At 40.5% G+C, this 17409-nt stretch overlaps 1 protein-coding gene across 1 annotated transcript; it reads right to left on the bottom strand.

The window, feature by feature from the left end:
* Nucleotides 1-2615: 2615 nt before the first annotated feature.
* On the bottom strand, nucleotides 2616-16632 carry npc1 (Niemann-Pick disease, type C1). The gene is made up of 25 exons (XM_010729228.3): nucleotides 16446-16632; nucleotides 13861-13989; nucleotides 13588-13694; nucleotides 13063-13208; nucleotides 12738-12905; nucleotides 12323-12572; nucleotides 12127-12209; nucleotides 11636-12006; nucleotides 11229-11455; nucleotides 10729-10829; nucleotides 10187-10289; nucleotides 9867-10056; nucleotides 9473-9655; nucleotides 9189-9303; nucleotides 8883-9010; nucleotides 8391-8525; nucleotides 8121-8210; nucleotides 7749-7939; nucleotides 7422-7537; nucleotides 6429-6558; nucleotides 6089-6274; nucleotides 5725-5956; nucleotides 5162-5275; nucleotides 4798-4960; nucleotides 2616-4706 (listed from the first exon to the last, which is right to left on the bottom strand). Exons 1-25 carry the CDS (start codon nucleotides 16521-16523, stop codon nucleotides 4624-4626), a joined length of 3819 nt encoding a protein of 1272 aa, XP_010727530.3. The 5' UTR covers nucleotides 16524-16632; the 3' UTR covers nucleotides 2616-4623.
* Nucleotides 16633-17409: the final 777 nt, after the last annotated feature.

The following is a 17409-nucleotide window of genomic DNA, read 5'->3' as shown; positions in this document are numbered from 1 at the left end:
TACTTTATTCTCTGTATTATGTAATATGTACTGCTCTCTGGCTGTGTTTTGTCAGTTTACAATTTCTTTATTGTCAATTGATATGATTTGTGCTTTAGTACTTAACCCGACTGACTGTCAAGGCAGGCTTTTCACAATAAGTCCTGCTTTTATGAAGCACTCCTCCGTCGTGTAGATGCATAACTCGGATTATCGAACTGTCAGGACTGATAAATCTAAGTGCAATAAATAGATGTGAAGGATTTGACTGGATATGGATTGCACCTGTGGCTCTGATGCAATCTGAGAGGTCAGTTTCACATCCAGTGGGAACTCTCCTGCTTGACACGTATCCAATGTAAACAAGGCCCGCAGTCACGCCAGTCTCGTGCTGCCATCAAAACAAACAGGCCAGGGCTGAGTGTGGACACATGGCATACGTGGCTTAGTCCCCTCCATTGACAGCCTAATTCCCCCCTCACCGCCTCATAAAGGGGTCTATTGACAGCCCTTCCTGAGCCCTGCTCACACATAAGTGACCCTCATTGTGAAAATATGTGTACCATCGTTTGGGGCAAGCTGCGGTCTATTGCCCTTCCCTGTAAAATAACAACATTTGGCTGAAACTGCATTTTGCCCCTTTCCTGTCATGATACTGTGACTCAGGGCTTTTCCCCCCATATACAGTAGTTTGTAAACAAGGAAGTAACACTGAGAGTTGTTGGATATTAACAGCTAAAATAAAAACCTAAAAGTTTGATTACTTGCTAAAGTCTATCAGTGAAAATCCACAAACTTCTTTCTTCACTGGCTGACATGTTGTGTTTCAACACTGGTGAGGTCAGGATGGGAAAGCACTGCAGGTGGACCTGAAAATCTGATCCTCTCTTCATGTTTGACAAGGCTACCTAATCCCTTTTGTTCCACCCCAAGAGTCTATTTCAGAGACAGCCGAACCCACTGTAACCGAAAACCAGTGACGCAAAGCGGGACATTAAACGCTTCTTACACTTATTTATTGATGGATCTTTAAAAAACACAAGTAGGTGTGATGGAGGCCCCAATGTGAGTCCAAGGACAACGGTGTGAGAAAACATTTATAATATAGTTATAGATAGGACAAGGTCTCTGTATACTATACACCAGGACTGGGAAGCATAGATGTTTCTGAGCTAAATTTCCTTACTGCACAAAGTCTCTATTTGTAGTAAACTAAAATCTACTTGTGGGATTATTATATTATCATTATTATATTATTATTAACTAAGATGAATTTCCTGAAATTTAGAGAAAATAGGGAGAAAATGTCCCCTAATAGTTAGTTGAGGTGGAATCATGGTTGCATAACTACTCAAGATATACAAGACCCATTTTAATCTCGCACGTAACTTTTTTAAATTCAACAAAATGACGGTTGTAATTAGAGCTCCTGGGCTGTTTTAGTTAACAGATTATTGAGAGATTATATTCTAGATTAGTCCCCTTATCTAAAAAAAAAAATAAAACAATCCAGGAGTTAATAATCCAGGGTCACCGTCGGAGAGAGATTCAGCCAATCAGAACGAATTATGAAATGAGTTCTTTCATCCCGTGTGACTTTGTACACAGATTACATTGTATACTATACTAAACTATATAAATCATACAGTATATACACAGACATGATGAACAACAATAAACTGTAAAGTAACTAATTAAAAAAACTTAAGCTTTAATATGAATATTTTTGGAATCTCTGCCAGAAAAAGTTAATCTATCTAATATTTAAGATTGGATTAAAAAGGCATTACAGTCTTCACAGTCTTCATAAAAATATTTGTCATACCTTATTGAATTACCACACCCTTGCTTTGCAGTATGTGTGTATAATAATGAAAGATGGGGACAGGTCAGAGTCTAGTAAGAGGCTTACATAATAGTACCCTCCCAACCTGTATATTCTCCCCCTGCAGACAGCACAGCAGACCTGCAGAGGAAATTAATATTTTAATCTCTCAGCTAGATTCAAAGAACAGCTCTCACAGGGCGGCGGATAAATAAGTCATGAGCTGCAGGTTTGTGTGACAACAGAGCTGGACAGACAGACACAACAACACCCACCGAGAGGAAGCACACGGCCTTGGGGGTGGTGTTTGGCAGCCACTTTCGAATGGGATGTGAGTTACTGTTGGCCTGTAAACTTTTGGTATAAATGTCCAAAAGATGCAAATTCAGATGCTGAACAACCAGCTCCATTCAGATGCTGTAGTTAATATGCTCCGTGGACTGCTTGCACCCTGCAGAAGTTTAATTCACACACTGTGTAAGAGCATGGCAAGACTGTTCTCTCTTCAAGACATAAAAATTAGGTCACTCCCACAACATTACTGAGAGCATGATGCAGACAGAGCTCCACGATTGGATTCAGGCGCCACACTGTGGTCAGTTTGAACAAGCTCAGCTACATGTGGTTCATGCTACCAAAGCATCCAGAAATATTAACCATCAAAGAAGACGGTGGTAGATTTTGTTCCAAAGTCTTCTTCAGGCAGAAGCTGTCTTTCTAAATTGGATATAACTTATTAAATCAAATGTATATCTACAAAAACAACAAAATGATTTCCTTTGGAAAATAAGGACAAACACACTCGACTGCATACTTTTCTGAGAAATATTTAATATGTGTTAAAATAGTTAAAAACTAAAAAAAAATTGGTCTCCTTTTCCACAATCATATTCTTCAGTATCAGAGATGATTTGTCCATGTCAATGCACAGCACTGTTCAAAAGCACTTCGTTATTCATGTTACAACCTTTTCAGTTAGTTGTTCAAACATTTTTCACATCCGCATTTAAACTTCATCGACATGATAATTTCTTACACCCAAAAAAACATTACCGCATCGTGGAAAACAAACAAAAAAACAAAAAACAAGGAATGTTGCTGTTACTTTAAAAAAGGGCTGAGCAGATCTTTTACACCCTGGGTAAAATGTTAACGTCCTCTTCCAGTTATGTCACGATCTTATTCAGTCAAACTAGTGGGAACACAACACCTCGAGTTACAATCTCAGACACGTTGAGGCGAAGGTGGTGCAAAGTGAACACAGTCCTGGGATGTTGAGTTATTTTCTAATTAGCCACAAAAAGTTTGTTTTTTTGTCCCTTTAAAAACAAAATGATTTCTTTGAAAAAGGAGCTTTTTAAGACAACTGCATGGTAACAAAATGTTAATAGTTAAAATAAAAATAATTACTGTAGGAATGAAAACTGAGGACTGTACCATTATCCAAATTATCCAATCATTTTACAGTATTCTGTATCAACATAGATAACAAAAGGAATAATTCCTGTGTGCGCTATTTAAAGTTAATTATAAAGCTTTGTCTCTTCACTTCTTGATGCAACAAAAATTTCATTCAGTAACTGCAGAGTGTCGTATTTACACTTCAATATAAAACCATTGTACACACACTTTACACCTGGCATCAACATGTATCTTCACTGATGTTACAAACTCGTTTATTAAAAATAAAAAAAAACATCTAGTCCTGCAAACACTTCAAAAGGACACTTCTGATACTCTAACTAGTATCTAAAATGAAATGTTGCACCAGATCATGGATCAGTACTGATGTGGACATGAAAGATGGGGCAGGAGAGCGACGTGCACCGGAGAGTCAGTACGAAGTACTTGGATTGTTATATTGTAGCTCCGTTGACTTTAAAATGTGCGTATAGCTTTGAGGGTGTTTACCCTCACTCATGTAGAATCTGTAAGCTTTTTTTTTAATGTAAAGGGCGCTACAATTTGTGACACTGCTCCCCCAACATCCACTGCTCGTGGATGTAAACATGCCCCAAAACACTTTAAACTGAAACTTAAGCTCAAGGTGAGGTAAGGAGGTTCAAAGTTATTTCAAATCCCGTTTGCTGGAGTCAAAAGATAACTGGTCAAATACTTAAAAGCTGCATCGGAAGCACGTTATTGCAAGGTGAAAATGCTACGACTAGCTAGCCTGCTGTAATATGAAGTATACAGACCCAGATGTGATACATGTTGATGCCAGGTGATATGAGGGCCTCTGTTATTATTATATTATCCATTGCCTCCAGTTTGTGTGGTGTGCCAGTGAGTAAATGATTCATAATATTAAATAGTTTTACAAATGTCCCTCTTAAGTAAACGTTTCCACATTGCCCCCGGCCCCCCATATATATATATGTTTTTTAAAAACATGAAAAAACTGACCAGTTTTATCCTTTTGGGGTTTCCCCAAATCAAAATAGCTCACAGCATATGGAACTGACGGAGACTTTGTCTGTCAACTGATGTTGGTGTTGTTGTCTCTCCTACTTCCACACAGTCAAAGTGGCGTTTTCTGTTACGTCGCTCATGCTTCACGTACTGAAGTCAGGCTTGTCTTGTAGTGTGAGGCGGAGGATGAGGAGGAGGAGAAGGAAGGGTGGGATTCCAAAATATTCCGAGGTAAAAATCAATGCAGTTGGACACTCCCCTTCACAATTATATTCCTGAGTTAAATCCATGCATAGTAGTGGCAACGATGAGTGCGTCAGTAATCACAGAAACGGCTTGCGCTCACACCCACACAGTCTCTCCCCAGACAAATTGTTAGTTCATTGTTCATTGTCCCAAACGGCCTGCTAGTAGTTGAGGAGGCGCTCTCTTTCTGTACCAACATAGCGCTGGTTAGCAGCAAACACCTTCGCTTTGTTCACTGAAGGACCTGTGAAAAAGAACACGTTACATTTTATTTAAAATAGAATGAAATCTGTGCTTAAAATCTTGTTTTCCTTTAAATGTGTGACTTTACTGACCGATATAACTGAGCAGTACAGGGAGGAAGATGAGGCCATGTGACGCCCCCAGCAACACTATGGCCAAGTACATCCTAAAGTAGAAGACCTGGAAGATCTGAGACTTGGAAAGGGCCAGGATTATTATACCTCCGAATTTTGTTAATGTGATGCCGCTGAATACCTGTGAAAAGGAAACAGCTGGGTTAAATATCATGTCATATGATGATAGCCAAAAGAATTATTTTTACAACTGTCAAAAAATGTTTTCCAGCTTGAGCAGATATGTAAAGTAGGTGTTCCCTCAGAAAACATTGCTTTATCTTGCACTACAAGCTTCTTCACACTGGTTTTACTTCCTCTTGAGTGGTAAAGTGAGACTTACAGAGCTGCCCATGTGAGCCAGGGCTTCCTCAGCCCTCTCCACTCTGTTCTTCTTTACACTGATGGAAAAAGCTCGCACGATATGACTGCAGAACTCCACCGAGATACCACAGCTCTGCAACAGAGGACGGGAAATAACTCAGATGGGACATGAACAACATGGAAAATGCTGGCATAAAAGCAAAAGTTGTTAACAATTTGAGATGACACGACAACATTATTTCTACCAACAAAAAAAAAGTGCTGACAGGGTAAACAACACGAGGGGTCAGACAACCAGACAGATTATAAAGGCACAATCTGTGATAAATGCTAATCCTGCCATTACAAAGTTATAATTTGTGTGTTTCATGTTGCTTCTAATGACTCTAAATTGCCCCTAGGTGTGAATGTAAGTGGGAATGGTAGTTTATCTCTATGTGCCCTGTGATGAGCTGGCGACTTATCCAGGGTGTACTCCGCCTCTCGCCCAAAGTCAGCCGGGATAGGATCCAGCCCCATCATGACCCCGATGAGGATAAGTGGTTACAGATAATGGATGGATAGATGGATGTTAATTCTCACCATGACCAGGTTCACCAGGGATACTGCGTTGAGGCTGATGTTCCACAGCCACATGACGCCAAACATGTTAACCAGGATCATGGCGATGGTAATGCTGACGAGCGCAGCTGACCACAGCTCGAAGCCCAGAAGTACAGTCGTGACCACAAAGATGGATGCCAGTGACACACACAGGTTCAGAGCCGTGTCATACGCAATGGTGAGGTACTGCTCGTAAAATACGTAGAACACGCTGTAAAGGAGGAAAATATATTTTAGAGAACAGCCCCAAAGAAAACTGACAACTGTGGATGTGGCTATCGTGGTTATTCTATGATTCATGCAGCATATTAAGAAATGGTGAAAGCAGCACAATAGGACTCACCTGTAGGCAAAAACTTTGTGGTTCACAGACTGAGTGATATTGTCAGCCAGCTCTCGGGCCATTTTTAAAGCGTTTATGTAGTCTGGGGATTCTTTCATGATGGTGTGGTAAGTCATGAAGTAAGTGGCTCCAACCCCTGTGTTGTTGGAATACAAGTCAACTGCTGTGGCGTAAGCTGCGTGACCTCTGGAGGAGCAATAACACATTGTGAGAGAGAGAGAAAGGGGAAAGTTACCAACCACAATGAAACCGGCATACTGTCATGGGATACTCTTAAACACGTGAACTTGAAAGAGAAAGTACTCAATAAAACCTAAAAAAAAAAGAGATATAAAATTACCCTTTTCCACACTTGATGTTGGGATTGTCTGACAGGAACATGGGCAGAAACCGCATGAAGTCGTCTCCTACTGGCCTCTGCTTTCCACTGGGAGTCATGGGCCGACAGTGTACACAGGAGGAATTTACCACTGCAAAACAAATATATATATAACCAACATGGTAAATGGACTGTACTTATATAGCGTCTTTCTAGTCTTCTGACCACTCAAAGCGCTTTACAGTACGTATCTCATTCACCCATTCACACACATTCATACACTGATGGCATTGGCTGCCAACTGCTCATCAGTTTGAGGAGCTAACCATTCATTCACATTCACACGGGAGTGTTTTGCTCTACCTCCAAGCCGCAGCCGCCCCACATGGTTGGAGGAATAAACAAATTTGCTCTGAGACAAAGACGTGACCTGAAGACAAATGTCTAAACAAAGAAAGCTGCAAGACTTTGAAATGCTAGAATAAAAAATAACCCCCCCCCTCCCAAAAAAGAGTACTGGTGTGTAACAATGCTTGTTTTCATCATAAATGTCATAAATGATGATGCAACACCTCTCAAAACAAATGCATTGCCCAAAACAATTTATCATGCGGCCAGGAATTTTACAGCTTGATTGTTTCCTTGTTTTTCTTGTTTCCTTGTTTTCCTTGTTTTTCTTGTTTCCTTGTTTTTCTTGTTTCCTTAAATAAAACTGACTCTTGCTTTTACTCGGGTGACAGGTGATTTCTACTTCTGCCTCTAACGAAATCCATTCACCTCCTGCACAAATAATTAAACCAACAATTTGATATCTTAAATCTTGCATATCACCCCAATAATAATTACATTGTTTTATTTATTGGCATATTTCTGCTGGTCTTTTTGCTGGATTATTAATTTGTTTCACAGCGTTTTCTGTATGGAAAATTGTTGAACTCATGTCAAACAGCCGCTTGGGAAACCAGGATCGAGGCAAGGGTTCAAAGCATGTTGACATTAGATAAAAAAAATTACCTGAGGCATTGCAGAAAGTCCCAGTGCTGTTGTAGTATCGACAGCAGGTGGACCGAGGCTTCACCCAGTCAAAGTAGTCATCAAGCCAGGAGGACGGTGTGAAGGCAATGGTTGTGCTGAAAGTAAAAGTAAAAGTGAAAATAAATACATAATATAAACATAGATTAGATTAAACTTTGGTCCTTTCATGACTCTGAAATGCAAAGTTTACAGGTTATGTTGCCTGGGTTTTTCTAACGACAACTCCTGTAACTCCCTTTTATCTTCAACGCTGATTTTATTTCACGCAAACATCTGTGATCCAATTTGTTTATAGCTTAGACTTACTAATTGCTGATGAGTGAGGCGCTGTAGACCTGCTGGACTAGAGAGTCATTGTTGCAGCCCACTCCTCCACACACACTGTTCTGGCCTTCTGTACTACTGTAGTTGAGACCGTCCTCTACCACAAAGTACACTGGAGCTCCAGTGTGGAGATACTCTGTCAAGTTCGTAAAGTAGTCCAGCACGTATGAGTCCTAGATAGACAGATTCCAGAGACAGATTGTAAGAATAAATGAGAACAGGAATGCAAGCCAAGCCTATTATACATTTCATATTGGGGAGTGTCGCAAACATCCCCACAAAATGTACATCACTGATAAATGCTTCTACAAATATTGAAAAAATAACCACCCTATTTCCTACTAAAAGACTTACATCAGGCATGGAGAGTTTCTGGTCCAGTCCGATCTCTACTTTATTCACAACAGCAATACTGAAGGAGAGCATTCCCACAAACACTGCCACCTGAACAAAGACAGATGCAAAACATATTTCTCATACAGCACAACAACCACTATATTCTACTCAATGAAAAATATGAGCCTAACTAAATCAGTCAAAATGTTAGAAGAAAACATGACAGACAGAGGGAAAAACTCTGGAGACAGATGCGCATGACTGGCAGCGTGTGACTGCGGTACTTACTATGATCGGTCGCACCCACTCTTTCAGGATGAACGGGGCATAGACTTTCTTGAAAAAACGGAAGAGGAAGCTATCCGTCTTTACTTCCTGACCTTCTGGTAGCTTCACACAGCAGATTATGTCGAGTCGATTCCCCTTTTAACACAGCAGACGAGACAGCATTTGATTGAGCTTACCAGTTGTCTGTAACCAATTTGAAGGTTGATTTATTTAGAACAATACTTTAGCCGTGCGTCACCGAGGCCCAAAAAGCAAGTTTTTGCTGCAGGCAATCACCACGCTGGCTAATTACAGCCAGAGTATTAAATCAGTTAATATTAGCCTTGTGCAATGATCGGTAAGATTAAATTTAAGTCAAATACATGCACAGCATTAAAAATGTGGCTGTTAAATCGGCAGGAAATCCTTTTCACGAAAACATTACAATCAGCCATCTGTAAGCCCTCCGGTGTCATCATTTATTTCACCACCATTTCCCCCAGTCTCACTCACCTCCTGTCTTCTGGCGTCCAGCCCGAGCAAGCTGACAAAGCAGCTGATCTGCAACAGGAAATCAATAAAAATAGCCAAGCCAGCAAACAGGGAGAATGTCCTCACTGCAGGCATGTTGGACAGGGCTCCTACAGAAGGCAAAAGTCAACACTTTTATCAGCATGTGACTCCACAGGAAACTATGACACTTTTTGTGGCAGCTGCTATCCACAAAAACCGTTTCTTATTATTTAGAATACTTACAGCTCTAGTGACACTGTCTCTATAAAAAAAAGAAGAGTGTATTAAAGAGTGATCTTTTTTTACCCAGGAAGAAGGCCACTGTCTCGGAGAAGGAAGAGAGGAACATGCTCGGGGCTACATCTCCAAGAATACGACCAATCTGCTGATGGAGCTCCTCCTGGGGCAACCGCTCATCCCTCTGTTGATGAATACAAATGGAAATCACTTTTAGCAGGATTTATTGGCAGCATACAAGAAAAGGTATTCTCATTCAAATTAAGATCTCTTTTTTTAAAGAGAGCCCACATGACAAATCAATGGTTCATTAACAGTTCAATGGATTACAAGAAGGGAGGGCAGGGGGTTACCTGATATGTCTGTACGATAATAAAGATGTTGTCTACTCCAACAGCCAACACGAGGAAAGGGATGACTTCAATGACAATGAGGGTGAAGGGGATATCAAAATAGCTGAAGATCCCCAGTGAGGAGGCCACAGAGCTGAGCACAATCACTATCCCCGCTATACCCAGAGAAATCTTGGAGTCCACCTGTATGGGCAAAAAGATAAAAGATCAGTCATGTTCCTCTCTTAAGCAACTCCCTTTTACACTCGAGTGGCAGGTTGTACGTTTTGTTGAGCAATTTATCAAGCTCTTGCGTCACACGCATGAAAGCTCTAATGCAAAACTATTTCAGATATTCAGATAATGCATGACACACTGTGCAAAGACGACAACGACTTAGTGCTCAGGCACTCACCAACAGCCTCCTGAAGCTTTGGATGTGACCCAGGGCAAGGGAGATGTAAATGAACATGATGGCGTAGCTGACTACGATGGTGCTGATGTCACTGTTGCTTTCTCTTGTTATTTCGTCTTCAATGCTCCTCTCTGCACTGAATGCTATGGTCAGGTTGGGGTTGCTGAAGTTCTTCATGAATTCGATAAATCTGAAAGGCACACACACACAAAAATAATATGATAAGTACAAAGACCATTGCAAAGAGACCATTAACAGTGAGTTTCGTTAGATAAATAGAGCTCTATCTTAAAGATTTTAGAAACAGATTGTTGTCTCACTCTGCCTCCCATGCTTTAGCTTTTTCCCTCTTGTCGGTGTCGTTTAGGTAGTTGTTGAGCGGAAAGGTGATCACTAGCGCAGTGGCGTTGTTGTAATTGGTTCCTGTAAAGCCACACAAAAAAAATCAAAAAAATGTGGCCATCATTAAACAGTTCTGTTATCAACCACAAAGATAATGATGATCAAACTGGCAACTGAATATCCCTTTTGGTGGAGTGACAATAGCAGCAAAGATAATGATACTCCTGGCTGCCTCTTAGATAAATTGTTGTGGGTGGTCGCTATGGCAACTCTTATGAAAATCAGGACAATCATGAACATTTTTCTTATTCTTATTATTCATATTATCATTTAAAACTGCACGCTTGTAACCCGAATGCTGCACAAAAGTGATTATATTGTATATTGCTGAATTTAGTGACCACAAGTGCAATAAAAGATTTCACAGAGAGGCTGTAAACGGATTACACAACTGCTGTAAAAGTCAAAACAACATCTATTTTGCAGTTCTCTGACAACTATAAATGTTAGTCCAGCTCACCGTCATAACCTCCCATGGCCAGCCAAGGGAAGACGGGGCCACCAAAGGTGCCTAAACAGGGGTCGTGGAGGAGAGTGGTGTCATTAAGGGATGCTGGTGAACTGTGGAAGAAAAGACAAACAGAGTTATTAGACTGAAAAATCAGAGTAACTATTAGAACGATAAATTATCAATGCAGGTTTGTTAACCTGAGCTTGTCGTAGTGCAGTTAAAAGAACAGATAAAGAACAATTGCATGACAACCAATGAGGAAGCACGATTGTGCCATTTTAAGAACACGCTTTCCCCTGCAATGTTTCTTAGAAAATGCAAATGCCAGCATATGCAGCAAAAAATAGATTCTCATGAGCTGCAGGTGTTTTAGATTTCAACACTGGTGTGTGTTTTCTATGAGTTTTGAACCTTGCTGCTGATCAAATTGCAAAATTTAAGACCATATGATCACATGCCAGTTCATTGGTCATCCCTTGAAATGAAAAAGAAAAAAAAACAAAGATCACCTGACACAATAGAGGAAGTGGCTGTGATAGTCAGCATAGACATAGAAGTCGTCTCCTATGCTGTGGTCCAACACAGCGTGGCTGTTCTGGAAGTAATTGAGGACACTCAAGATGGTACAGTTGTTATTGTACGGGGCCAGTGGAGCCAAGCAGATGTCCTCCAGGGTGACTTTTTCACCCTTGTATGTGGCTACAATGGCTTCGATGTCAAGCTGCAGATCCAGCACCTGGTTGGTTGAGGTTATAAAAATATAAGTACAAAAAGGAGAACCGCTAAAACACAGTTTCAGAGACACAGCTGCTCTTTGCATGCAAAGTTTCTATCTAATCTGGTAACATGAACTAAATAAACTCATGACAAAATATTATAAATGATCCATGTGTATTCACCTATTCTAATAACCCACCTGGTGCAGTATGTCTTTGTCTAGAATGGCTCCAAATGGGACGTCTGATCCTCCAAAGTATGGACTGTATATGGAGGATTCATTCAGTGGAGTGGTTATAATGAGCTGCACAGTTCTGAAGAAAGGTCCAAAGTGGCTGTCAAAATAGTCTTTCTCTTGGCGAGCCCGACTCGTGGGCGATGACCACAGCTCGACAGGGTCTGTAGTGATGCGCATATAGATCAGGCCCGCAGAGGATACGGACACCAGTATCAGGCTGCCCAGGATGACAGAAAAGGGATACCGCACACAGAAGGAGCCCCAAGAGCTAAAGAGGATCCGCAGAGAATTCTCGAAGCGTTCACCCATTGTTTCACAGCAGGATGCATTTGCTAAGAGGAGAGAAAGACTGGGAGTTAGTTCATGGCATGCAGCAAAGATACGACAATGTTATTACGCCTTAATGAGCATGACACGCAGATTACAGAAAGTATTATCATGAATTACAATACCTTGGTCAGGGTTATTGCTGTTGATAGACAATGGGTTATTGCTGTCCAATATGGGGCCATACTCGGACATGATGGTCCGTTTCCTGTATGCATAAAGAAGCACACAATCCAAATCATTACTTACTGACATCTACCTACATATTTTTCCACATATAAACACATGAATGCCAGTAGAATGCATAACAAAGTTCTTTACCTGTAACACCAAGCTCCCAGTACAGCTCCAATAAAGATAAGCAGGAACGCCATGTAAGAGATCCACATGATGACGGTCATGGCATCCATGCCAAGGATTGTCCAGGGAGGGGGGAGAGGGGGAGGTACAGGTTTGGGGCCGCAAGCCTTTGCGCAGTCCTGACAGGAGCAGGAACCTGAGCCGTCCTCCAAACCCTCTGTGCAGGCAAAAGTCTGGTTGTTCATGGGGGTGTATCCAGACACTGGGACATCTAGAGCAAAGAAACAGCAAAGCACAGCGTGGTGAATTAATCATACAAAGACCAACAGATGTAGCAAATATAAACATCTGTAGCTTGCAAAAAAAGGAAGCAGTAGCGATATTTTTAGCAGCAGGATCATGACCTAATATACAAAAGTGCTACGATATAATTTACCTGAGAATATCGGAATGATGGGAAAGGGAGTCTGTCCGTTGCTGATACTGAACATATACTGGATCCAGTTAGTGGCATTGCAGTCCTTTGCCTCCTTCCCACACAGCAGCGATAAGGCCTTTACATTGCTGGAGGGTGCCTGGACGTCGCTACAGGCGTTGTACATGGCTGAAAAATGTATGACCGTTAGTCACTTGCAGAACAACACAACTGAGAGCATGACCTCATGTTAAGATAGGGAACTTGTGAGATTTACTCAGATATGACATGCCATGGAAAAATTTTTAGGGTGACGCTGCTTCTCATGTCTAAATCAACATCTCACCGTTCGCAAATGTCTTTCCAATATAGTACTGCACTTCAAGCACATTGGACGTGTCAACCTTGGTGGCATTCATGAACTGACTCTGGTGTGGGCTGCATGTCAGCTCACAGAAGAGATTCATCAGATTGAAGAAACAGGCCGGACACCTGCGCACAGACAAAGCAAGGGCAGAAAGCAGAAGTTTGAAAAAAAGAAAAGGATCACTGAATAACTTAATAAATAAAACAAAGGTAAATTTTAAGTGTGTAATAGTTGAAATGGAATAAACAAGGTAAAAGCAAAGCCAGTGAAGTAACTCTTTAAATCATAGTCATATTTCTTGTGAGCCAGTCAATCTCTAAATCATTATTTGAAACATGGAAAGATTTACATGTTTCTAACAATTGGTTAGAGATGGCTTGCATGTCCATACATGTCATTTAGGAAGGACAATTTACTCTTTGTGTTCTAAAATTCAGAAGATAAACGATAATGCCCTTCCTTGTCATGTGCTTCAATACTTAATGTTATAACTGCAGTTCATACCGAGACAGGAACTGAAGGGGCAGCTGTAGACTTCCTTTGAGAGTGTTCAACTGGTCAACATCACAGCAGAGGCTTCGGTTTCCATAGTCATATCCAGGACAAAGCTCCTGCATTCAAACAAAAAAAACAAACAATGACGTCACTTTCACAGAATATTTCCACGGTGCAAAATAAAGTACTGCTGAAAAGCAGAAGCATGCAAGAAAAAAAAAAAAGATTCAAGCATCAAATGTCAGCAATAACAAGAAAAACGTGTCAAGACGCTGTATGTACCGTGAGAAGGTCATAACCCTCAGAGGGTAACGGATTAGGAGGGCCGGTGTAGTTGCAGTTGTACTTTTTTTCAGGATGCTTTTCAACCTTCCCACACTCGCCGTACCACACGCAGTGCTCGGCTTCGACCTGACAGAAAGACAACAGAAACACGGTGATCATTTGTGCTTTTTTTGTCTCATGTGCTGGTCTGCATGCAGTATTTTTTTTTTTACACTAAACTTTTTACTGACAGAAGCTGCTACTGCTATTTTTATTTAATGTGAAAAAGAACAAGGTCATAAGATAGTCCAAAACACGCTGAGTTCCTCTAAAGGTTACAATCGACCATGTGACTTTAATTTAGATGCACAAAAGGACTGAACCATTCAGAGGGTTAGGTTAAATCTGTACCTTTGTACCTTGAGGTTTTATACTTTTCAGGTTAAACCTCAGGGCATGTTTCATATCCTGCATTTCTATTATTGCATGCACCATCTGTCTGAAAATACAAATTTCACTTCTGCAAAAATAATATGGCAGCCTTAAAGCACAGAGAGTATGATTAGTCATATCGCAAAATGTTATCTTGACTAACCCGACATTTTACGTCAAGAAAGGCACAAAAAAAAGAAAAAGAAAAACGAGAACTGTGGTGAGATTTCCATGGCAACAATGCAATTCAACCACTGTTGTTATGGCTACAAACAAGATCACATGATCACTTGGAACGTTTGCTTTAAATCAGATATATTAGAGAAAATACAATAACATACAAATACCATTGTTTCAAAATATTTACTGTACTTTTAATACAGTTTATTGCTTCATCTGTCAAAGTTTTTCATGTGTCTACTCAGCATCAGAAGTCTCATGTGTTCTTCATCGGGATGGCTGACTTGGGGAAGTTAATTCACTTACTCTACAAACGAGTAAACTCAGTGTTACACTCTGTCCTACTTGTGCCTTGTGGGATGGGATTGAGTTCAAGGGTAGCCTCTGACTGTCATCGTCTTCAGGTGGAGTTTTATGAAGTTGCAGACTAGCTCTAACCAACTATTTGTCTAAAGTTCACTTGCAAGACTAGCTGTAAGAGACTTGTTGTTTGTGCTGAGTGAGTACCAGAACCCTGCAAGACTTGTTCTAAGTAAACAGAAACCTGATGAATAAGCCCGAATCCTGCACCAGAAACACATTTTCTGTAAAATCCTTTCTGCTTATTCAGCGCAGCCTCCAAATAATCAATATTTCTACCTATTGCAAACTGTGTTATCTCCAAACAAGTAATGATTAATCAGATTCTGGTGTTTTAGCACAGCTTCTAAGAAGTTCTGTGTAAACTAATTACACTGAGACTACTGATGACAAGTGAGTGATTAAGGACATCTGATTGATCCAATCAAACATGTGACACAGGATTCTGCACCATGGCTTATTTTAAATCTTAATTGTAATCTTTACCTGGAAATGTCCTCAATTGTTGATTGTATTGACATAATTAATAAGGCCTTTATTAACAAATAACATTCTCCCGATTGAACTAGAAGAGGACACATTTGTAAAATGTATTACACCTTTACGCCCATCATCTGCTGTACTTGTAAACATCAATATCATAAAGTAAATACCCCAAAATGTTGTTGTTGTCTTCTCTCTTGTAATTTCTATGTACTTACTTGTTTATATATTATTCATTTAGATAGATAGATAGATAGATAGATAGATAGATAGATAGATAGATATAGATGTCCGGTATATTTGAATACAATAAAAATACAATAGAATAAAATACTGAGGTAGAAAAAAAATCAAAATAAAACACAGAATGGGACAAGGACACTTAAAAAACACAAGATAAATAGGTGGATAAGGTGCAGTGGCAAGATGGTGGTAATGTTATTGTTAATAACAGTATATAATAATAATAATAACAATTTATTACTACTAGTTTAGATGTTGTTCTCAGTCTTAATGCAGCTGTATACACAGTTAAACCTACAACCTCACGTTAACCGGCATACAGCTAAATAATTCAAACCCATTGAACTTGTTACCTGATTTAGTGTGTGTTTTTTTTTTTTTAACAACATGAACTTGAGATTCAATTTACCGTCATTACACATGTATAAATACAAGGCAACGAAACGCAGTACTTGATGTGCATGTAGAACTTGAACACATCTAGTCAAGCTCTTACCCTGATAGCTAACTTATTGAAACATTACGGTGGTTTCGGTGACACAACTTGTTTCGACACCGGCTCCTGTGTGTGAGCTGTATCTACACTGAGGAATGTCACAGCTAACTAACCTCTTATCTCCCTCTCTCATTTTTTCGGCTCTCTCGCTAACACGACAAGGCTGTGCCGCCGTCGTTTACAACCAGTGAATAAACACAAGCTGCTGCTATTTCGGAGACACTATTAAAAAAAACTTTAAAAGCTACCGGTTAACGTTATTTTAATCGTTAAATAGGAGTTGAAAACCCTAAAAAAAACAACCGACAACAAGCCAACCGTCGTTAACCGCCTCCCTGTAAACAGCCTAGCAACCGAAGCTGAGTCACGTTTTTAATCACGAGACTTATAAACGTCGAGTTTCACTCACGCATCGGAAATGTTCCCCTGCCAGGAGCACGATGAAGAGCAGTATACACGAAGCGTTTCTCCCCGGTGAGCCTCCCATGGTGCCTCTGACTGAAGCGATCGAGCCGAAGTGACGGGCAGCGCTGCGAAACTTTCCCAGGTCTTGTTGATGGTTGTTTGGTCTTCTTCTTCTTCTTCGTCGGTTTGTTTGTATGGGGAGGGGGGTGGAGACAAAATGTTCCTTCAGTGCTGCCACCAAGAGGCGCCGAGGAGACACTACAGCTGTTAGAATAGATTCTGATGACTACCTAGTTGTCCCCCAGAACCTCCACAAAGAAGTTTGGTGAGGCCACCAGACATTGGACCAAGTCACACACAAGTAAGACGTGCCAGTCTCAAGTCTTAACCTTCAGTTCACAAGTAAGTCCCAAGTATTTTTTTCTTGGGCAAGTCAAGTCAAGTCACAGGCTATGTCATGTCAAGTCAAGTCAAGTAATAGGTCAAGTCAAGTCCAAGTCAAGTCACAGGCTATGTCATGTCAAGTCAAGTCAAGTCACAGGCTATGTCAAGTCAAGTCAAGTCAAGTCACAGGCTATGTCATGTCAAGTCAAGTCAATTCCTGTAATAGGTCAAGTCAAGTCCAAGTTAAGTCACAGGCTATGTCATGTCAAGTCAAGTCAAGTCCAAGTCAAGTCACAGGCTATGTCATACTTCTGTGTAATGACTCCCCTTCGTGCAGAGAGAAGAGGCTCTTGGGCAAGTCAAGTCAAGTCAAGTCACAGACTATGTCATGTCAAGTCAGGTCAAGTCAAGTCAAATCATGTAATAGGTCAAGTCAATTCCAAGTCAAGTCACAGGCTATGTCATACCTCTGTGTAATGACTCCCCTTTGTGCAGAGAGAGGAGGCTCATTCTGTAACAGATGATCGGATGGACATAACAATAACAATACGCGATATAGACGTTATTATCTTCATAGATTTAGC

The sequence above is a fragment of the Larimichthys crocea genome, chromosome II (assembly GCF_000972845.2).
Source record: "Larimichthys crocea isolate SSNF chromosome II, L_crocea_2.0, whole genome shotgun sequence".
Classification (NCBI taxonomy): Eukaryota; Metazoa; Chordata; class Actinopteri; family Sciaenidae; genus Larimichthys; species Larimichthys crocea.
The sequence above is the reverse complement of the archived record's forward strand: the minus strand, read 5'-3'. Positions and strand labels throughout refer to the sequence as shown.